Source organism: Pristiophorus japonicus, chromosome 8 (assembly GCF_044704955.1).
Source record: "Pristiophorus japonicus isolate sPriJap1 chromosome 8, sPriJap1.hap1, whole genome shotgun sequence".
NCBI lineage: Eukaryota > Metazoa > Chordata > Chondrichthyes > Pristiophoridae > Pristiophorus > Pristiophorus japonicus.
Window position 1 is genome coordinate 3,206,713 of NC_091984.1, and position 22,636 is coordinate 3,229,348.

General features: G+C 63.7%; 1 protein-coding gene across 3 annotated transcripts in view; it reads right to left on the reverse strand.

Moving 5' to 3' along the window:
* Positions 1-22,357, reverse strand: part of msh4 (mutS homolog 4) — a 133,179-nt gene extending 110,822 nt beyond the window's left edge. For 2 of the 3 annotated variants that reach the window (XM_070886454.1, XM_070886453.1), the window contains exon 1: positions 21,971-22,354. In XM_070886454.1, the coding sequence (XP_070742555.1) occupies positions 21,971-22,238 (268 nt within the window). In that variant the 5' untranslated portion in view covers positions 22,239-22,354. Of the gene's footprint in view, positions 1-21,970 lie in introns of all 3 variants that reach the window. The other variant, XM_070886456.1, reaches the window with a different exon arrangement.
* Positions 22,358-22,636: the final 279 nt, after the last annotated feature.

A 22,636-nucleotide genomic window follows, 5' to 3' on the forward strand; every position in this document is an offset into this window, starting at 1 on the left:
GTAGGGGGTTACAGAGATAGGGAGGATGTAGGGGGAGGGGGTTACAGGGATAGTGAGGGGTGTAGGGGGTTACAGGGATAGGGAGGGTGCAGGGGGGAGGGGGTTACAGGGATAGGGAGGGGTGTAGGGGGGAGGGGGTTACAGGGATAGGGAGGGGTGTAGGGGGGAGGGGGTTACAGGGATAGGGAGGGGTGTAGGGGGGAGGGGGTTACAGGGATAGGGAGGGTGTAGGGGGGAGGGGGTTACAGGGATAGGGAGGGGTGTAGGGGGTTACAGGGATAGGGAGGGGTGTAGGGGGGAGGGGGTTACAGGGATAGGGAGGGTGTAGGGGGGAGGGGGTTACAGGGATAGGGAGGGGTGTAGGGGGGAGGGGGTTACAGGGATAGGGAGGGTGTGGGGGGAGGGGATTACAGGGATAGGGAGGGGTGTAGTGGGGAGGGGGTTACAGGGATAGGGAGGGTGTGGGGGGGAGGGGGTTACAGGGATAGGGAGGGGTGTAGGGGGAGGGGGTTACAGAGATAGGGAGGGTGTAGGGGGGAGGGGGTTACAGGGATAGGGAGGGTGTAGGGGGTTACAGGGATAGGGAGGGTGTAGGGGGTTACAGGGATAGGGAGGGGTGTAGGGGGTTACAGATATAGGGAGGGTGTAGGGGAGGGGGTTACAGGGATAGGGAGGGGTGTAGGGGGGAGGGGGTTACAGGGATAGGGAGGGTGTAGGGGCTTACAGGGATAGGGAGGGGTGTAGGGGGGAGGGGGTTACAGGGATAGGGAGGGTGTAGGGGGGAGGGGGTTACAGAGATAGGGAGGGTGTAGGGGGGAGGGGGTTACAGGGATAGGGAGGGGTGTAGGGGGAAGGGGGTTACAGGGATAGGGAGGGTGTAGGGGGGAGGGGGTTACAGGGATAGGGAGGGTGTAGGGGGGGAGGGGTTACAGGGATAGGGAGGGGTGTAAGGGGGAGGGGGTTACAGGGATAGGGAGGGTGTAGGGGGGAGGGGGTTACAGGGATAGGGAGGGGTGTAGGGGGGAGGGGGTTACAGGGATAGGGAGGGTGTAGGGGGGAGGGGGTTACAGGGATAGGGAGGGGTGTAGGGTGGGAGGGGGTTACAGGGATAGGGAGGGGTGTAGGGGGGAGTGGGTTACAGGGATAGGGAGGGTGTAGGGGGGAGGGGTTTACAGGGATAGGGAGGGGGTTGCAGGGATAGGGAGGGTGTGGGGGGGAGGGGGTTACAGGGATAGGGAGGGTGTAGGGGGGAGGGGTTTACAGGGATAGGGAGGGGGTTACAGGGATAGGGAGGGTGTGGGGGGAGGGGGTTACAGGGATAGGGAGGGTGTAGCGGTTTACAGGGATAGGGAGGGTGTGGGGGGGAGGGGATTACAGGGATAGGGAGGGTGTAGGGGGGAGGGGTTTACAGGGATAGGGAGGGGGTTACAGGGATAGGGAGGGTGTAGGGGGGAGGGGGTTACAGGGATAGGGAGGGTGTGGGGGGGAGGGGGTTACAGGGATAGGGAGGTTGTAGGGGGGAGGGGTTTACAGGGATAGGGAGGGGGTTACAGGGATAGTGAGGGTGTAGGGGGGAGGGGTTTACAGGGATAGGGAGGGTGTGGGGGGGAGGGGGTTACAGGGATAGGGATGGTGTAGGGGGAGGGGTTTACAGGGATAGGGAGGGGGTTACAGGGATAGGGAGGGTGTAGGGGGGAGGGGGTTACAGGGATAGGGAGGGTGTAGGGGGGAGGGGGTTACAGGGATAGGGAGGGTGTGGGGGGGAGGGGGTTACAGGGATGGGGAGGGTGTAGGGGGGAGGGGTTACAGGGATAGGGAGGGTGTAGGGGGTAGGGGGGTTACAGGGATAGGGAGGGGTGTAGGGGGTTACAGGGATAGGGAGGAGTGTAGGGTGGGAGGGGGTTACAGGGATAGGGAGGGGTGTAGGGTTGGAGGGGGTTACAGGGATAGGGAGGGGTGTAGGGGGGAGGGGGTTACAGGGATAGGGAGGGTGTAGGGGGAGGGGTTACAGGGATAGGGAGGGTGTAGGGGGTTACAGGGATAGGGAGGGGTGTAGGGTGGGAGGGGGTTAAAGGGATAGGGAGGGGAGTAGGGGGGTAACAGGGATAGGGAGGGGTGTAGGTGGTAGGGGGGTTACAGGGATAGTGAGGGGTGTAGGGGGGAGGGGGTTACAGGGATAGGGAGTGGTGTAGGGGGTAGGGGGGTTACAGGGATAGGGAGGGGTGTAGGGGGTTACAGGGATAGGGAGGAGTGTAGGGTGGGAGGGGGTTACAGGGATAGGGAGGGGTGTAGGGTGGGAGGGGGTTACAGGGATAGGGAGGGGTGTAGGGGGGAGGGGGTTACAGGGATAGGGAGGGGTGTAGGGGGGAGGGGGTTACAGGGATAGGGAGGGGTGTAGGGTGGGAGGGGGTTACAGGGATAGGGAGGGTTGTAGGGTGGGAGGGGGTTACAGGGATAGGGAGGGGTGTAGGGGGTAGGGGGGTTTCAGGGATAGGGAGGGGTGTAGGGGGGTTACAGGGATAGGGAGGGGTGTAGGGGGGAGGGGGTTACAGGGACAGGGAGGGGTGTAATGTGGAGGGGGTTACAGGGATAGGGAGGGTGTAGGGGGTAGGGGGGTTACAGGGATAGGGAGGGTGTAGGGGGTAGGGAGGTTACAGGGATAGGGAGGGGTGTAGGGGGGAGGGGTTACAGGGATAGGGAGGGGTGTAGGGGGGAGGGGGTTACAGGGATAGGGAGCGGTGTAGGGGGTAGGGAGGTTACAGGGATAGGGAGGGGTGTAGGGGGGAGGGTTTACAGGGATAGGGAGGGGTGTAGGGGGGAGGGGTTACAGGGATAGGGAGGGGTGTAGGGTGGGAGGGGGTTACAGAGATAGGGAGGGTGTAGGGTGGAGGGGGTTACAGGGATAGGGAGTGTGTAGGGGGTAGGGGGTTACAGGGATAGGGAGGGGTGTAGGGGGGAGGGGTTACAGGGATAGGGAGAGTATAGGGGGGAGGGGGTTACAGGGATAGGGAGGGGTGTAGGGGGGAGGGGGTTACAGGGATAGGGAGGGTGTAGGGGGGAGGGGGTTACAGGGATAGGGAGGGTGTAGGGGGGGAGGGGTTACAGGGATAGGGAGGGGTGTAGGGGGGAGGGGGTTACAGGGATAGGGAGGGTGTAGGGGGGAGGGGGTTACAGGGATAGGGAGGGGTGTAGGGGGGAGGGGGTTACAGGGATAGGGAGGGTGTAGGGGGGAGGGGGTTACAGGGATAGGGAGGGGTGTAGGGTGGGAGGGGGTTACAGGGATAGGGAGGGGTGTAGGGGGGAGTGGGTTACAGGGATAGGGAGGGTGTAGGGGGGAGGGGTTTACAGGGATAGGGAGGGGGTTACAGGGATAGGGAGGGTGTGGGGGGGAGGGGGTTACAGGGATAGGGAGGGTGTAGGGGGGAGGGGTTACAGGGATAGGGAGGGGGTTACAGGGATAGGGAGGGTTTGGGGGGAGGGGGTTACAGGGATAGGGAGGGGGTTACAGGGATAGGGAGGGGGTTACAGGGATAGGGAGGGTGTGGGGGGGAGGGGGTTACAGGGATAGGGAGGGTGTAGGGGGGGAGGGGTTACAGGGATAGGGAGGGGTGTAGGGGGGAGGGGGTTACAGGGATAGGGAGGGTGTAGGGGGGAGGGGGTTACAGGGATAGGGAGAGGTGTAGGGGGGAGAGGGTTACAGGGATAGGGAGGGTGTAGGGGGGAGGGGGTTACAGGGATAGGGAGGGGTGTAGGGTGGGAGGGGGTTACAGGGATAGGGAGGGGTGTAGGGGGGAGTGGGTTACAGGGATAGGGAGGGTGTAGGGGGGAGGGGTTTACAGGGATAGGGAGGGGGTTACAGGGATAGGGAGGGTGTGGGGGGGAGGGGGTTACAGGGATAGGGAGGGTGTAGGGGGGAGGGGTTTACAGGGATAGGGAGGGGGTTACAGGGATAGGGAGGGTGTGGGGGGAGGGGGTTACAGGGATAGGGAGGGGGTTACAGGGATAGGGAGGGTGTGGGGGGGAGGGGGTTACAGGGATAGGGAGGGTGTAGGGGGGAGGGGTTTACAGGGATAGGGAGGGTGTAGGGGGTTACAGGGATAGGGAGGGTGTAGGGGGGAGGGGGTTACAGGGATAGGGAGGGTGTGGGGGGGAGGGGGTTACAGGGATAGGGAGGTTGTAGGGGGGAGGGGTTTACAGGGATAGGGAGGGGGTTACAGGGATAGTGAGGGTGTAGGGGGGAGGGGTTTACAGGGATAGGGAGGGTGTGGGGGGGAGGGGGTTACAGGGATAGGGATGGTGTAGGGGGAGGGGTTTACAGGGATAGGGAGGGGGTTACAGGGATAGGGAGGGTGTAGGGGGGAGGGGGTTACAGGGATAGGGAGGGTGTAGGGGGGAGGGGGTTACAGGGATAGGGAGGGTGTGGGGGGGAGGGGGTTACAGGGATAGGGAGGGTGTAGGGGGGAGGGGTTACAGGGATAGGGAGGGTGTAGGGGGTTACAGGGATAGGGAGGGTGTAGGGGGGAGGGGGTTACAGGGATAGGGAGGGTGTAGGGGGAGGGGTTACAGGGATAGGGAGGTTGTAGGGGGTTACAGGGATAGGGAGGGGTGTAGGGTGGGAGGGGGTTAAAGGGATAGGGAGGGGTGTAGGGGGGTTACAGGGATAGGGAGGGGTGTAGGGGGTAGGGGGGTTACAGGGATAGGGAGGGGTGTAGGGGGGAGGGGGTTACAGGGATAGGGAGGGGTGTAGGGGGTAGGGGGGTTACAGGGATAGGGAGGGGTGTAGGGGGGAGGGGGTTACAGGGATAGGGAGGGGTGTAGGGTGGGAGGGGGTTACAGGGATAGGGAGGGGTGTAGGGTGGGAGGGGCTTACAGGGATAGGGAGGGGTGTAGGGGGGAGGGGCTTACAGGGATAGGGAGGGGTGTAGGGGGCGGGAGGGAGGGGGTTACAGGGATAGGGAGGGGTGTAGGGTGGGAGGGGGTTACAGGGATAGGGAGGGTTGTAGGGTGGGAGGGGGTTACAGGGATAGGGAGGGGTGTAGGGGGGTTACAGGGATAGGGAGGGGTGTAGGGGGTAGGGGGGTTACAGGGATAGGGAGGGGTGTAGGGGGTTACAGGGATAGGGAGGGCTGTAGGGTGGAGGGGGTTACAGGGATAGGGAGGGTGTAGGGGGTAGGGGGGTTACAGGGATAGGGAGGGTGTAGGGGGTAGGGAGGTTACAGGGATAGGGAGGGGTGTAGGGGGGAGGGGGTTACAGGGATAGGGAGGGGTGTAGGGGGTAGGGAGGTTACAGGGATAGGGAGGGGTGTAGGGGGGAGGGGTTACAGGGATAGGGAGGGGTGTAGGGGGTAGGGAGGTTACAGGGATAGGGAGGGGTGTAGGGGGGAGGGGTTACAGGGATAGGGAGGGGTGTAGGGGGGAGGGGTTACAGGGATAGGGAGGGGTGTAGGGTGGGAGGGGGTTACAGGGATAGGGAGGGGTGGGAGGGGGTTACAGGGATAGGGAGGGGTGTAGGGTGGGAGGGGGTTACAGGGATAGGGAGGGTGTAGGGGGGAGGGGGTTACAGGGATAGGGAGGGTGTAGGGGGGAAGGGGTTACAGGGATAGGGAGGGTGTAGGGGGGGAGGGGGTTTCAGGGATAGGGAGGGTGTAGGGGGGGAGGGGGTTACAGGGATAGGGAGGGTGTAGGGGGTTACAGGGATAGGGAGGGTGTAGGGGGTTACAGGGATAGGGAGGGTGTAGGGGGGGAGGGGGTTACAGGGATAGGGAGGGGTGTAGGGGGGAGGGGGTTCCAGGGATAGGGAGGGTGTGGGGGGGAGGAGGTTACAGGGATAGGGAGGGTGTGGGGGGGAGGAGGTTACAGGGATAGGGAGGGGTGTAGGGGGGGAGGGGTTACAGGGATAGGGAGGGTGTGGGGGGGAGGAGGTTACAGGGATAGGGAGGGGTGTAGGGGGGAGGGGTTTACAGGGATAGGGAGGGTGTAGGTGGGAGGGGGTTACAGGGATAGGGAGGGGTGTAGGGTGGGAGGGGGTTACAGGGATAGGGAGGGGTGTAGGGTGGGAGGAGGTTACAGGGATAGGGAGGGTGTAGGTGGGAGGGGGTTACAGGGATAGGGAGGGGTGTAGGGGGGAGGGGTTTACAGGGATAGGGAGGGTGTAGGTGGGAGGGGGTTACAGGGATAGGGAGGGTGTAGGGGGGAGGGGGTTACAGGGATAGGGAGGGTGTGGGGGGGAGGGGGTTACAGGGATAGGGAGGGGTGTAGGGGGGAGGGGGTTACAGGGATAGGGAGGGGTGTAGGGGGGAGGGGGTTACAGAGATAGGGAGGGGTGTAGTGTGGGAGGGGTTACAGGGATAGGGAGGGTGTGGTGGGGAGGGGGTTACAGGGATAGGGAGGGTGTAGGGGGGAGGGGGTTACAGGGATAGGGAGGGTGTGGTGGGGAGGGGGTTACAGGGATAGGGAGGGTGTAGGGGGGAGGGGGGTTACAGGGATAGGGAGGGTGTAGGGGGGAGGGGGGTTACAGGGATAGGGAGGGTGTAGGGGGGAGGGGGTTACAGGGATAGGGAGGGTGTAGGGGGGAGGGGGTTACAGGGATAGGGAGGGTGTGGTGGGGAGGGGGTTACAGGGATAGGGAGGGTGTGGTGGGGAGGGGGTTACAGGGATAGGGAGGGTGTGGTGGGGAGGGGGTTACAGGGATAGGGAGGGTGTAGGGGGGAGGGGGTTACAGGGATAGGGAGGGTGTGGTGGGGAGGGGGTTACAGGGATAGGTAGGGTGTGGTGGGGAGGGGGTTACAGGGATAGGGAGGGTGTAGGGGGGAGGGGGTTACAGGGATAGGAAGGGTGTGGTGGGGAGGGGGTTACAGGGATAGGGAGGGTGTAGGGGGGAGGGGGTTACAGGGATAGGGAGGGGTGTAGGGAGGAGGGGGTTACAGGGATAGGGAGGGTGTAGGGGGGAGGGGGTTACAGGGATAGGTGTAGGGGGGAGGGGGTTACAGGGATAGGTGTAGGGGGGAGGGGGTTACAGGGATAGGGAGGGTGTAGGGGGGAGGGGGTTACAGGGATAGGGAGGGTGTAGGGGGGAGGGGGTTACAGGGATAGGGAGGGGTGTAGGGGTGTAGGGGGTTACAGGGATAGGGAGGGTGTAGGGGGGGAGGGGGTTACAGGGATAGGGAGGGTGTGGGGGGGAGGGGGTTACAGGGATAGGGAGGGGTGTAGGGGGTTACAGGGATAGGGAGGGGTGTAGGGGGGAGGGGGTTACAGGGATAGGGAGGGGTGTAGGGGGGAGGGGGTTACAGGGATAGGGAGGGTGTGGGGGGGAGGGGATTACAGGGATAGGGAGGGGTGTAGTGGGGAGGGGGTTACAGGGATAGGGAGGGTGTGGGGGGGAGGGGGTTACATGGATAGGGAGGGGTGTAGGGGGAGGGGGTTACAGAGATAGGGAGGGTGTAGGGGGGAGGGGGTTACAGGGATAGGGAGGGTGTAGGGGGTTACAGGGATAGGGAGAGTGTAGGGGGTTACAGGGATAGGGAGGGGTGTAGGGGGTTACAGAGATAGGGAGGGTGTAGGGGAGGGGGTTACAGGGATAGGGAGGGGTGTAGGGGGGAGGGGGTTACAGGGATAAGGAGGGTGTAGGGGGGAGGGGGTTACAGGGATAGGGAGGGGTGTAGGGGGGAGGGGGTTACAGGGATAGGGAGGGGTGTAGGGGGTTACAGGGATAGGGAGGGGTGTAGGGGGTTACAGGGATAGGGAGGGGTGTAGGGGGGAGGGGGTTACAGGGATAGGGAGGGGGTAGGGGGGAGGGGGTTACAGAGATAGGGAGGGTGTAGGGGGGAGGGGGTTACAGGGATAGGGAGGGGTGTAGGGGGGAGGGGGTTACAGGGATAGGGAGGGTGTAGGGGGAGGGGGTTACAGGGATAGGGAGGGTGTAGGGGGGGAGGGGGTTACAGGGATAGGGAGGGGTGTAGGGGGGGGGGGTTACAGGGATAGGGAGGGTGTAGGGGGGAGGGGGTTACAGGGATAGGGAGGGGTGTAGGGGGGAGGGGGTTACAGGGATAGGGAGGGTGTAGGGTGGAGGGGGTTACAGGGATAGGGAGGGGTGTAGGGTGGGAGGGGGTTACAGGGATAGGGAGGGGTGTAGGGGGGAGTGGGTTACAGGGATAGGGAGGGTGTAGGGGGGAGGGGTTTACAGGGATAGGGAGGGGGTTACAGGGATAGGGAGGGTGTGGGGGGGAGGGGGTTACAGGGATAGGGAGGGTGTAGGGGGGAGGGGTTTACAGGGATAGGGAGGGGGTTACAGGGATAGGGAGGGTGTGGGGGGGAGGGGGTTACAGGGATAGGGAGGGTGTAGGGGGGAGGGGTTTACAGGGATAGGGAGGGTGTGGGGGGGGAGGGGGTTACAGGGATAGGGAGGGTGTAGAGGGGAGGGGTTTACAGGGATAGGGAGGGGGTTACAGGGATAGGGAGGGTGTAGGGGGAGGGGGTTACAGGGATAGGGAGGGTGTGGGGGGGAGGGGGTTACAGGGATAGGGAGGTTGTAGGGGGGAGGGGTTGACAGGGATAGGGAGGGGGTTACAGGGATAGTGAGGGTGTAGGGGGAGGGGGTTACAGGGATAGGGAGGGTGTGGGGGGGAGGGGGTTACAGGGATAGGGAGGTTGTAGGGGGGAGGGGTTGACAGGGATAGGGAGGGGGTTACAGGGATAGTGAGGGTGTAGGGGGGAGGGGTTTACAGGGATAGGGAGGGTGTGGGGGGGAGGGGGTTACAGGGATAGGGATGGTGTAGGGGGAGGGGTTTACAGGGATAGGGAGGGGGTTACAGGGATAGGGAGGGTGTAGGGGGTTACAGGGATAGGGAGGGTGTAGGGGGCAGGGGGATACAGGGATAGGGAGGGTGTGGGGGGGAGGGGGTTACAGGGATAGGGAGTGTGTAGGGGGGAGGGGTTACAGGGATAGGGAGGGTGTAGGGGGTTACAGGGATAGGGAGGGTGTAGGGGGGAGGGGGTTACAGGGATAGGGAGGGTGTGGGGGGGAGGGGGTTACAGGGATAGGGATGGTGTAGGGGGAGGGGTTTACAGGGATAGGGAGGGGGTTACAGGGATAGGGAGGGTGTAGGGGGGAGGGGGTTACAGGGATAGGGAGGGTGTAGGGGGGAGGGGGTTACAGGGATAGGGAGGGTGTAGGGGGGAGGGGGTTACAGGGATAGGGAGGGTGTAGGGGGAGGGGGTTACAGGGATAGGGAGGGGTGTAGGGGGGAGGGGTTACAGAGATAGGGAGGGTGTAGGGGGGAGGGGGTTACAGGGATAGGGAGGGGTGTAGGGGGGAGGAGGTTACAGGGAAAGGGAGGGGTGTAGGGGGGGGTTACAGGGATAGGGAGGGTGTAGGGGGAGGGGGTTACAGGGATAGGGAGGGTGTGGGGGGGGAGGGGGTTACACGGATAGGGAGGAGTGTGGGGGGGTTACAGGGATAGGGAGGGGTGTAGTGGGGAGGGGGTTACAGGGATAGGGAGGGTGTAGGGTGGAGGGGGTTACAGAGATAGGGTGGGGTGTAGGGGGGAGGGGGTTACAGGGATAGGGAGGGTGTGGGGGGGAGGGGATTACAGGGATAGGGAGGGGTGTAGTGGGGAGGGGGTTACAGGGATAGGGAGGGTGTAGGGGGTTACAGGGATAGGGAGGGGTGTAGGGGGAGGGGGTTACAGGGATAGGGAGGGTGTGGGGGGGAGGGGGTTACACGGATAGGGAGGAGTGTGGGGGGGTTACAGGGATAGGGAGGGGTGTAGTGGGGAGGGGGTTACAGGGATAGGGAGGGTGTAGGGGGAGGGGGTTACAGGGATAGGGAGGGGTGTAGGGGGGAGGGGTTACAGAGATAGGGAGGGTGTAGGGGGGAGGGGGTTACAGGGATAGGGAGGGGTGTAGGGGGGAGGGGGTTACAGGGATAGGGAGGGGTGTAGGGGGGGGTTACAGGGATAGGGAGGGTGTAGGGGGAGGGGGTTACAGGGATAGGGAGGGTGTGGGGGGGAGGGGGTTACACGGATAGGGAGGAGTGTGGTGGCGTTACAGGGATAGGGAGGGGTGTAGTGGGGAGGGGGTTACAGGGATAGGGAGGGTGTAGGGTGGAGGGGGTTACAGAGATAGGGTGGGGTGTAGGGGGGAGGGGGTTACAGGGATAGGGAGGGTGTGGGGGGGAGGGGATTACAGGGATAGGGAGGGGTGTAGTGGGGAGGGGGTTACAGGGATAGGCAGGGTGTAGGGGGTTACAGGGATAGGGAGGGGTGTAGGGGGTTACAGAGATAGGGAGGGTGTAGGGGGAGGGGGTTACAGGGATAGGGAGGGGCGTAGGGGGTTACAGGGATAGGGAGGGTGCAGGGGGGAGGGGGTTACAGGGATAGGTAGGGGTGTAGGGGGGAGGGGGTTACAGGGATAGGGAGGGGTGTAGGGGGGAGGGGGTTACAGGGATAGGGAGGGTGTAGGGGGGAGGGGGTTACAGGGATAGGGAGGGGTGTAGGGGGTTACAGGGATAGGGAGGGGTGTAGGGGGGAGGGGGTTACAGGGATAGGGAGGGTGTAGGGGGGAGGGGGTTACAGGGATAGGGAGGGGTGTAGGGGGGAGGGGGTTACAGGGATAGGGAGGGTGTGGGGGGGAGGGGATTACAGGGATAGGGAGGGGTGTAGTGGGGAGGGGGTTACAGGGATAGGGAGGGTGTGGGGGGGAGGGGGTTACAGGGATAGGGAGGGGTGTAGGGGGAGGGGGTTACAGAGATAGGGAGGGTGTAGGGGGGAGGGGGTTACAGGGATAGGGAGGGTGTAGGGGGTTACAGGGATAGGGAGGGTGTAGGGGGTTACAGGGATAGGGAGGGGTGTAGGGGGTTACAGAGATAGGGAGGGTGTAGGGGAGGGGGTTACAGGGATAGGGAGGGGTGTAGGGGGGAGGGGGTTACAGGGATAGGGAGGGTGTAGGGGGGAGGGGGTTACAGGGATAGGGAGGGGTGTAGGGGGGAGGGGGTTACAGGGATAGGGAGGGGTGTAGGGGGTTACAGGGATAGGGAGGGGTGTAGGGGGGAGGGGGTTACAGGGATAGGGAGGGTGTAGGGGGGAGGGGGTTACAGAGATAGGGAGGGTGTAGGGGGGGAGGGGGTTACAGGGATAGGGAGGGGTGTAGGGGGGAGGGGGTTACAGGGATAGGGAGGGTGTAGGGGGGAGGGGGTTACAGGGATAGGGAGGGTGTAGGGGGGGAGGGGGTTACAGGGATAGGGAGGGGTGTAGGGGGGAGGGGGTTACAGGGATAGGGAGGGTGTAGGGGGGAGGGGGTTACAGGGATAGGGAGGGGTGTAGGGGGGAGGGGGTTACAGGGATAGGGAGGGTGTAGGGGGGAGGGGGTTACAGGGATAGGGAGGGGTGTAGGGTGGGAGGGGGTTACAGGGATAGGGAGGGGTGTAGGGGGGAGTGGGTTACAGGGATAGGGAGGGTGTAGGGGGGAGGGGTTTACAGGGATAGGGAGGGGGTTACAGGGATATGGAGGGTGTGGGGGGGAGGGGGTTACAGGGATAGGGAGGGTGTAGGGGGGAGGGGGTTACAGGGATAGGGAGGGGGTTACAGGGATAGTGAGGGTGTAGGGGGGAGGGGTTTACAGGGATAGGGAGGGTGTGGGGGGGAGGGGGTTACAGGGATAGGGATGGTGTAGGGGGAGGGGTTTACAGGGATAGGGAGGGGGTTACAGGGATAGGGAGGGTGTAGGGGGGAGGGGTTACAGGGATAGGGAGCGTGTAGGGGGTTACAGGGATAGGGAGGGTGTAGGGGGGAGGGGGTTACAGGGATAGGGAGGGTGTAGGGGGAGGGGTTACAGGGATAGGGAGGGTGTAGGGGGTTACAGGGATAGGGAGGGGTGTAGGGTGGGAGGGGGTTAAAGGGATAGGGAGGGTGTAGGGGGGAGGGGGTTACAGGGATAGGGAGGGTGTGGGGGGGAGGGGGGTTACAGGGATAGGGAGGGGTGTAGGGGGGAGGGGGTTACAGGGATAGGGAGGGGTGTAGGGGGTAGGGGGGTTACAGGGATAGGGAGGGGTGTAGGGGGGAGGGGGTTACAGGGATAGGGAGGGGTGTAGGGTGGGAGGGGGTTACAGGGATAGGGAGGGGTGTAGGGTGGGAGGGGGTTACAGGGATAGGGAGGGGTGTAGGGGGGAGGGGGTTACAGGGATAGGGAGGGGTGTAGGGGGGAGGGGGTTACAGGGATAGGGCGGGGTGTAGGGTGGGAGGGGGTTACAGGGATAGGGAGGGGTGTAGGGTGGGAGGGGGTTACAGGGATAGGGAGGGGTGTAGGGGGGAGGGGGTTACACAGATAGGGAGGGGTGTAGGGGGTTACAGAGATCGGGAGGGTGTGGGGGGGGAGGGGTTTACAGAGATAGGGAGGGGTGTAGGGGGTTACAGAGATAGGGAGGGGTGTAGGGGGGGAGGGGGTTACAGGGATAGGAAGGGAGGGGGTTATAGGGATAGGGAGGGGTGTAGGGGGTTACAGAGATAGGGAAGGTGTAGGGGAGAGGGGGTTACAGGGATAGGGAGGGTGTAGGAGGAGGGGGTTACAGGGATAGGGAGAGGTGTAGGGGAGGGGGTTACAGGGATAGGGAGGGTGTAGGGGGTTACAGGGATAGGGAGGTGTGTAGGGGTTACATAGATAGGGAGGGTGTAGGGGGAGGGGGTTACAGGGATAGGGAGGGGTGTAGGGGGGAGGGGTTACAGAGATAGGGAGGGTGTAGGGGGGAGGGGGTTACAGGGATAGGGAGGGGTGTAGGGGGGAGGGGGTTACAGGGATAGGGAGGGGAGTAGGGGGGGGTTACAGGGATAGGGAGGGTGTAGGGGGAGGGGGTTACAGGGATAGGGAGGGTGTGGGGGGGAGGGGGTTACACGGATAGGGAGGAGTGTGGGGGGGTTACAGGGATAGGGAGGGGTGTAGTGGGGAGGGGGTTACAGGGATAGGGAGGGTGTAGGGTGGAGGGGGTTACAGAGATAGTGCGGGGTGTAGGGGGGAGGGGGTTACAGGGATAGGGAGGGTGTGGGGGGGAGGGGATTACAGGGATAGGGAGGGGTGTAGTGGGGAGGGGGTTACAGGGATAGGGAGGGTGTAGGGGGTTACAGGGATAGGGAGGGGTGTAGGGGGTTACAGAGATAGGGAGGGTGTAGGGGGAGGGGGTTACAGGGATAGGGAGGGGTGTAGGGGGTTACAGGGATAGGGAGGGTGCAGGGGGGAGGGGGTTACAGGGATAGGGAGGGGTGTAGGGGGGAGGGGGTTACAGGGATAGGGAGGGGTGTAGGGGGGAGGGGGTTACAGGGATAGGGAGGGGTGTAGGGGGGAGGGGGTTACAGGGATAGGGAGAGTGTAGGGGGGAGGGGGTTACAGGGATAGGGAGGGGTGTAGGGGGTTACAGGGATAGGGAGGGGTGTAGGGGGGAGGGGGTTACAGGGATAGGGAGGGTGTAGGGGGGAGGGGGTTACAGGGATAGGGAGGGGTGTAGGGGGGAGGGGGTTACAGGGATAGGGAGGGTGTGGGGGGAGGGGATTACAGGGATAGGGAGGGGTGTAGTGGGGAGGGGGTTACAGGGATAGGGAGGGTGTGGGGGGGAGGGGGTTACAGGGATAGGGAGGGGTGTAGGGGGAGGGGGTTACAGAGATAGGGAGGGTGTAGGGGGGAGGGGGTTACAGGGATAGGGAGGGTTACAGGGATAGGGAGGGTGTAGGGGGTTACAGGGATAGGGAGGGGTGTAGGGGGTTACAGATATAGGGAGGGTGTAGGGGAGGGGGTTACAGGGATAGGGAGGGGTGTAGGGGGGAGGGGGTTACAGGGATAGGGAGGGTGTAGGGGGGAGGGGGTTACAGGGATAGGGAAGGGTGTAGGGGGGAGGGGGTTACAGGGATAGGGAGGGGTGTAGGGGCTTACAGGGATAGGGAGGGGTGTAGGGGGGAGGGGGTTACAGGGATAGGGAGGGTGTAGGGGGGAGGGGGTTACAGAGATAGGGAGGGTGTAGGGGGGAGGGGGTTACAGGGATAGGGAGGGGTGTAGGGGGAAGGGGGTTACAGGGATAGGGAGGGTGTAGGGGGGAGGGGGTTACAGGGATAGGGAGGGTGTAGGGGGGGAGGGGTTACAGGGATAGGGAGGGGTGTAAGGGGGAGGGGGTTACAGGGATAGGGAGGGTGTAGGGGGGAGGGGGTTACAGGGATAGGGAGGGGTGTAGGGGGGAGGGGGTTACAGGGATAGGGAGGGTGTAGGGGGGAGGGGGTTACAGGGATAGGGAGGGGTGTAGGGTGGGAGGGGGTTACAGGGATAGGGAGGGGTGTAGGGGGGAGTGGGTTACAGGGATAGGGAGGGTGTAGGGGGGAGGGGTTTACAGGGATAGGGAGGGGGTTGCAGGGATAGGGAGGGTGTGGGGGGGAGGGGGTTACAGGGATAGGGAGGGTGTAGGGGGGAGGGGTTTACAGGGATAGGGAGGGGGTTACAGGGATAGGGAGGGTGTGGGGGGAGGGGGTTACAGGGATAGGGAGGGGGTTACAGGGATAGGGAGGGTGTGGGGGGGAGGGGGTTACAGGGATAGGGAGGGTGTAGGGGGGAGGGGTTTACAGGGATAGGGAGGGGGTTACAGGGATAGGGAGGGTGTAGGGGGGAGGGGGTTACAGGGATAGGGAGGGTGTGGGGGGGAGGGGGTTACAGGGATAGGGAGGTTGTAGGGGGGAGGGGTTTACAGGGATAGGGAGGGGGTTACAGGGATAGTGAGGGTGTAGGGGGGAGGGGTTTACAGGGATAGGGAGGGTGTGGGGGGGAGGGGGTTACAGGGATAGGGATGGTGTAGGGGGAGGGGTTTACAGGGATAGGGAGGGGGTTACAGGGATAGGGAGGGTGTAGGGGGGAGGGGGTTACAGGGATAGGGAGGGTGTAGGGGGGAGGGGGTTACAGGGATAGGGAGGGTGTGGGGGGGAGGGGGTTACAGGGATGGGGAGGGTGTAGGGTGGAGGGGTTACAGGGATAGGGAGGGTGTAGGGGGTAGGGGGGTTACAGGGATAGGGAGGGGTGTAGGGGGTTACAGGGATAGGGAGGAGTGTAGGGTGGGAGGGGGTTACAGGGATAGGGAGGGGTGTAGGGTTGGAGGGGGTTACAGGGATAGGGAGGGGTGTAGGGGGGAGGGGGTTACAGGGATAGGGAGGGTGTAGGGGGAGGGGTTACAGGGATAGGGAGGGTGTAGGGGGTTACAGGGATAGGGAGGGGTGTAGGGTGGGAGGGGGTTAAAGGGATAGGGAGGGGTGTAGGGGGGTAACAGGGATAGGGAGGGGTGTAGGGGGTAGGGGGGGTTACAGGGATAGGGAGGGGTGTAGGGGGGAGGGGGGAGGGGGTTACAGGGATAGGGAGGGGTGTAGGGGGTAGCGGGGTTACAGGGATAGGGAGGGGTGTAGGGGGTTACAGGGATAGGGAGGAGTGTAGGGTGGGAGGGGGTTACAGGGATAGGGAGGGGTGTAGGGTGGGAGGGGGTTACAGGGATAGGGAGGGGTGTAGGGGGGAGGGGGTTACAGGGATAGGGAGGGGTGTAGGGGGGAGGGGGTTACAGGGATAGGGGGGGTGTAGGGTGGGAGGGGGTTACAGGGATAGGGAGGGTTGTAGGGTGGGAGGGGGTTACAGGGATAGGGAGGGGTGTAGGGGGTAGGGGGGTTTCAGGGATAGGGAGGGGTGTAGGGGGGTTACAGGGATAGGGAGGGGTGTAGGGGGGAGGGGGTTACAGGGATAGGGAGGGGTGTAATGTGGAGGGGGTTACAGGGATAGGGAGGGTGTAGGGGGTAGGGGGGTTACAGGGATAGGGAGGGTGTAGGGGGTAGGGAGGTTACAGGGATAGGGAGGGGTGTAGGGGGGAGGGGTTACAAGGATAGGGAGGGGTGTAGGGGGGAGGGGGTTACAGGGATAGGGAGCGGTGTAGGGGGTAGGGAGGTTACAGGGATAGGGAGGGGTGTAGGGGGGAGGGTTTACAGGGATAGGGAGGGGTGTAGGGGGGAGGGGTTACAGGGATAGGGAGGGGTGTAGGGTGGGAGGGGGTTACAGAGATAGGGAGGGTGTAGGGTGGAGGGGGTTACAGGGATAGGGAGTGTGTAGGGGGTAGGGGGTTACAGGGATAGGGAGGGGTGTAGGGGGGAGGGGTTACAGGGATAGGGAGGGTATAGGGGGGAGGGGGTTACAGGGATAGGGAGGGGTGTAGGGGGGAGGGGGTTACAGGGATAGGGAGGGTGTAGGGGGGAGGGGGTTACAGGGATAGGGAGGGTGTAGGGGGGGAGGGGTTACAGGGATAGGGAGGGGTGTAGGGGGGAGGGGGTTACAGGGATAGGGAGGGTGTAGGGGGGAGGGGGTTACAGGGATAGGGAGGGGTGTAGGGGGGAGGGGGTTACAGGGATAGGGAGGGTGTAGGGGGGAGGGGGTTACAGGGATAGGGAGGGGTGTAGGGTGGGAGGGGGTTACAGGGATAGGGAGGGGTGTAGGGGGGAGTGGGTTACAGGGATAGGGAGGGTGTAGGGGGGAGGGGTTTACAGGGATAGGGAGGGGGTTACAGGGATAGGGAGGGTGTGGGGGGGAGGGGGTTACAGGGATAGGGAGGGTGTAGGGGGGAGGGGTTACAGGGATAGGGAGGGGGTTACAGGGATAGGGAGGGTTTGGGGGGAGGGGGTTACAGGGATAGGGAGGGGGTTACAGGGATAGGGAGGGTGTGGGGGGGAGGGGGTTACAGGGATAGGGAGGGTGTAGGGGGGGAGGGGTTACAGGGATAGGGAGGGGTGTAGGGGGGAGGGGGTTACAGGGATAGGGAGGGTGTAGGGGGGAGGGGGTTACAGGGATAGGGAGGGGTGTAGGGGGGAGGGGGTTACAGGGATAGGGAGGGTGTAGGGGGGAGGGGGTTACAGGGATAGGGAGGGGTGTAGGGTGGGAGGGGGTTACAGGGATAGGGAGGGGTGTAGGGGGGAGTGGGTTACAGGGATAGGGAGTGTGTAGGGGGGAGGGGTTTACAGGGATAGGGAGGGGGTTACAGGGATAGGGAGGGTGTGGGGGGGAGGGGGTTACAGGGATAGGGAGGGTGTAGGGGGGAGGGGTTTACAGGGATAGGGAGGGGGTTACAGGGATAGGGAGGGTGTGGGGGGAGGGGGTTACAGGGATAGGGAGGGGGTTACAGGGATAGGGAGGGTGTGGGGGGGAGGGGGTTACAGGGATAGGGAGGGTGTAGGGGGGAGGGGTTTACAGGGATAGGGAGGGGGTTACAGGGATAGGGAGGGTGTAGGGGGAGGGGGTTACAGGGATAGGGAGGGTGTGGGGGGGAGGGGGTTACAGGGATAGGGAGGTTGTAGGGGGGAGGGGTTTACAGGGATAGGGAGGGGGTTACAGGGATAGTGAGGGTGTAGGGGGGAGGGGTTTACAGGGATAGGGAGGGTGTGGGGGGGAGGGGGTTACAGGGATAGGGATGGTGTAGGGGGAGGGGTTTACAGGGATAGGGAGGGGGTTACAGGGATAGGGAGGGTGTAGGGGGGAGGGGGTTACAGGGATAGGGAGGGTGTAGGGGGGAGGGGGTTACAGGGATAGGGAGGGTGTGGGGGGAGGGGGTTACAGGGATAGGGAGGGTGTAGGGGGGAGGGGTTACAGGGATAGGGAGGGTGTAGGGGGTTACAGGGATAGGGAGGGTGTAGGGGGGAGGGCGTTACAGGGATAGGGAGGGTGTAGGGGGAGGGGTTACAGGGATAGGGAGGGTGTAGGGGGTTACAGGGATAGGGAGGGGTGTAGGGTGGGAGGGGGTTAAAGGGATAGGGAGGGGTGTAGGGGGGTTACAGGGATAGGGAGGGGTGTAGGGGGTAGGGGGGTTACAGGGATAGGGAGGGGTGTAGGGGGGAGGGGGTTACAGGGATAGGGAGGGGTGTAGGGGGTAGGGGGGTTACAGGGATAGGGAGGGGTGTAGGGGGGAGGGGGTTACAGGGATAGGGAGGGGTGTAGGGTGGGAGGGGGTTACAGGGATAGGGAGGGGTGTAGGGTGGGAGGGGGTTACAGGGATAGGGAGGGGTGTAGGGGGGAGGGGCTTACAGGGATAGGGAGGGGTGTAGGGGGGAGGGGGTTACAGGGATAGGGAGGGGTGTAGGGTGGGAGGGGGTTACAGGGATAGGGAGGGTTGTAGGGTGGGAGGGGGTTACAGGGATAGGGAGGGGTGTAGGGGGGTTACAGGGATAGGGAGGGGTGTAGGGGGTAGGGGGGTTACAGGGATAGGGAGGGGTGTAGGGGGTTACAGGGATAGGGAGGGGTGTAGGGTGGAGGGGGTTACAGGGATAGGGAGGGTGTAGGGGGGAGGGGGTTACAGGGATAGGGAGGGGTGTAGGGGGTAGGGAGGTTACAGGGATAGGGAGGGGTGTAGGGGGGAGGGGTGTAGGGGGGAGGGGTTACAGGGATAGGGAGGGGTGTAGGGGGTAGGGAGGTTACAGGGATAGGGAGGGGTGTAGGGGGGAGGGGTTACAGGGATAGGGAGGGGTGTAGGGGGGAGGGGTTACAGGGATAGGGAGGGGTGTAGGGTGGGAGGGGGTTACAGGGATAGGGAGGGGTGTAGGGTGGGAGGGGGTTACAGGGATAGGGAGGGGTGTAGGGTGGGAGGGGGTTACAGGGATAGGGAGGGTGTAGGGGGGAGGGGGTTACAGGGATAGGGAGGGTGTAGGGGGGAAGGGGTTACAGGGATAGGGAGGGTGTAGGGGGGGAGGGGGTTTCAGGGATAGGGAGGGTGTAGGGGGGGAGGGGGTTACAGGGATAGGGAGGGTGTAGGGGGTTACAGGGATAGGGAGGGTGTAGGGGGTTACAGGGATAGGGAGGGTGTAGGGGGGGAGGGGGTTACAGGGATAGGGAGGGGTGTAGGGGGGAGGGGGTTCCAGGGATAGGGAGGGTGTGGGGGGGAGGAGGTTACAGGGATAGGGAGGGTGTGGGGGGGAGGAGGTTACAGGGATAGGGAGGGGTGTAGGGGGGGAGGGGTTACAGGGATAGGGAGGGTGTGGGGGGGAGGAGGTTACAGGGATAGGGAGGGGTGTAGGGGGGAGGGGTTTACAGGGATAGGGAGGGTGTAGGTGGGAGGGGGTTACAGGGATAGGGAGGGGTGTAGGGTGGGAGGGGGTTACAGGGATAGGGAGGGGTGTAGGGTGGGAGGAGGTTACAGGGATAGGGAGGGTGTAGGTGGGAGGGGGTTACAGGGATAGGGAGGGGTGTAGGGGGGAGGGGTTTACAGGGATAGGGAGGGTGTAGGTGGGAGGGGGTTACAGGGATAGGGAGGGTGTGGGGGGGAGGGGGTTACAGGGATAGGGAGGGTGTGGGGGGGAGGGGGTTACAGGGATAGGGAGGGGTGTAGGGGGGAGGGGGTTACAGGGATAGGGAGGGGTGTAGGGGGGAGGGGGTTACAGAGATAGGGAGGGGTGTAGTGTGGGAGGGGTTACAGGGATAGGGAGGGTGTGGTGGGGAGGGGGTTACAGGGATAGGGAGGGTGTAGGGGGTTACAGGGATAGGGAGGGTGTGGTGGGGAGGGGGTTACAGGGATAGGGAGGGTGTAGGGGGGAGGGGGGTTACAGGGATAGGGAGGGTGTAGGGGGGAGGGGGGTTACAGGGATAGGGAGGGTGTAGGGGGGAGGGGGTTACAGGGATAGGGAGGGTGTAGGGGGGAGGGGGTTACAGGGATAGGGAGGGTGTGGTGGGGAGGGGGTTACAGGGATAGGGAGGGTGTGGTGGGGAGGGGGTTACAGGGATAGGGAGGGTGTGGTGGGGAGGGGGTTACAGGGATAGGGAGGGTGTAGGGGGGAGGGGGTTACAGGGATAGGGAGGGTGTGGTGGGGAGGGGGTTACAGGGATAGGGAGGGTGTGGTGGGGAGGGGGTTACAGGGATAGGGAGGGTGTAGGGGGGAGGGGGTTACAGGGATAGGGAGGGTGTGGTGGGGAGGGGGTTACAGGGATAGGGAGGGTGTAGGGGGGAGGGGGTTACAGGGATAGTGAGGGGTGTAGGGAGGAGGGGGTTACAGGGATAGGGAGGGTGTAGGGGGGAGGGGGTTACAGGGATAGGTGTAGGGGGGAGGGGGTTACAGGGATAGGTGTAGGGGGGAGGGGGTTACAGGGATAGGGAGGGTGTAGGGGGGAGGGGGTTACAGGGATAGGGAGGGTGTGGTGGGGAGGGGGTTACAGGGATAGGTAGGGGTGTAGGGGGGAGGGGGTTACAGGGATAGGGAGGGTGTGGGTGGGAGGGGGTTACAGGGATAGGGAGGGTGTGGGGGGGAGGGGGTTACAGGGATAGGGAGGGTGTAGGGGGGAGGGGGTTACAGGGATAGGGAGGGTGTAGGGGGGAGGGGGTTACAGGGATAGGGAGGGGTGTAGGGGTGTAGGGGGTTACAGGGATAGGGAGGGTGTAGGGGGGAGGGGGTTACAGGGATAGGGAGGGTGTAGGGGGGAGGGGGTTACAGGGATAGGGAGGGTGTAGGGGGGAGGGGGTTACAGGGATAGGGAGGGTGTGGGGGGGAGGAGGTTACAGGGATAGGGAGGGGGTTACAGGGATAGGGAGGGTGTAGGGGGGAGGGGGTTTACAGGGATAGGGAGGGTGTGGGGGGAGGAGGTTACAGGGATAGGGAGGGGGTTACAGGGATAGGGAGGGTGTAGGGGGGAGGGGTTACAGGGATAGGGAGGGGTGTAGGGGGGAGGGGGTTACAGGGATAGGGAGGGTGTAGTGTGGGAGGGGTTACAGGGATAGGGAGGGTGTAGGGGGGAGGGGGTTACAGGGATAGGGAGGGTGTAGGGGGGAGGTGGTTACAGGGATAGGGAGGGTGTAGGGGGGAGGGGGTTACAGGGATAGGGAGGGTGTGGGGGGGAGGAGGTTACAGGGATAGGGATGGGGTTACAGGGATAGGGAGGGTGTAGGGGGGAGGGGGTTTACAGGGATAGGGAGGGTGTGGGGGGGAGGAGGTTACAGGGATAGGGAGGGGGTTACAGGGATAGGGAGGGTGTAGGGGGGAGGGGTTACAGGGATAGGGAGGGGTGTAGGGGGGAGGGGGTTACAGGGATAGGGAGGGTGTAGTGTGGGAGGGGTTACAGGGATAGGGAGGGTGTAGGGGGGAGGGGGTTACAGGGATAGGGAGGGTGTAGGGGGGGGAGGGGGTTACAGGGATAGGGAGGGTGTAGGGGGGGGAGGGGGTTACAGGGATAGGGAGGGTGTAGGGGGGGGAGGGGGTTACAGGGATAGGGAGGGTGTAGGGGGGAGGGGGTTACAGGGATAGGGAGGGTGTAGGGGGGAGGGGTTACAGGGATAGGGAGGGTGTAGGGGGGAGGGTGTAGGGGGGAGGGGGTTACAGGGATAGGGAGGGTGTAGGGGGGAGGGGGTTACAGGGATAGGGAGGGTGTAGGGGGGGGAGGGGGTTACAGGGATAGGGAGGGTGTAGGGGGGAGGGGGTTACAGGGATAGGGAGGGTGTGGGGGGGAGGGGGTTACAGGGATAGGGAGGGGTGTAGGGGGTTACAGGGATAGGGAGGGTGTAGGGGGGGAGGGGGTTACAGGGAGAGGGAGGGGTATAGGGTGGGAGGGGGTTACAGGGATAGGGAGGGGTGTAGGGTGGGAGGGGGTTACAGGGATAGGGAGGGGTGTAGGGTGTAGGGGGTTACAGGGATAGGGAGGGGTGTAGGGTGGGAGGGGGTTACAGGGAGAGGGAGGGTGTAGGGTGGGAGGGGGTTACAGGGAGAGGGAGGGTGTGTGTTGAACACAAGGATGAGAATTTCCCAATGGTTGCGGGGAGCCAATGGCAGTGCAGGGTTGGGATGGCGAGTGGCAGCCGGGCCGCACCTGGGCGGTGCAGTATAACTGGCGTCTGGTCACACTGCCCCGCGCGGGAGCGCGCACCCGTGGCGCGGCCGCGTGAGGCGCGTGGACGCGCGTCGGATGGTCTTTTTTTCTGGGCGGGAGTGGGGGAGCCGCCTCTCTCATGTCACACCTCTGGTGAAGCCGCCGCCGCCGCCGCTCGGGGTGAAGCCGCTGGCCGTGTGGTGACTGCCGGCCGCAGCCGAGCCTGAGCCCGAGGCCGGCCGCCCGGTGGAAGAGCTGGAGCTCCGCCCGGCCGCCGCCGCCGCCGCCGCATCTCCTCCTCCACCTCCGGCGGGGCCGGGTGTTTGCAGCAGCCCGAAGGTGTAGCGCGGAGGCCGGGCGGCGGGCTGCGGGGCCGGGGCCGCGGTGGGGGTGACGGGCTCCGGTTTCTTCAACATCGCGCCGGGGCCTGGGCGGGAAACACGAAAAATGGCGGCCGGCTGTCCCAGCGCCTTCGGCAGACTGCCGCTGCGCAGGCGCAATGCCTCAAGTGAACACGCGCGCGGCCCAAACAGCGCAGGCGCAACGCCCCACGTGGGCGCTCGCTCGGCGCAGTTTAAATTTGCGCAGGCGCAACGGCAGTCCTACCCATGTGATCGCAGCTGGGCCACGTGGCGCTCCTTTGAGTGCAGCATGGGCACTGGCTGGGGAAAGGGGGCACTGGGGAAAGGGGCACTGGGGAGAGGGGCACTGCGCTGGGGAAAGGGACACTGGGCTGGGGAAAGGGGCACTGGGGAAAGGGGGCACTGGGCTGGGGAAAGGGGCACTGGGCTGGGGAACGGGGCACTGGGGAAAG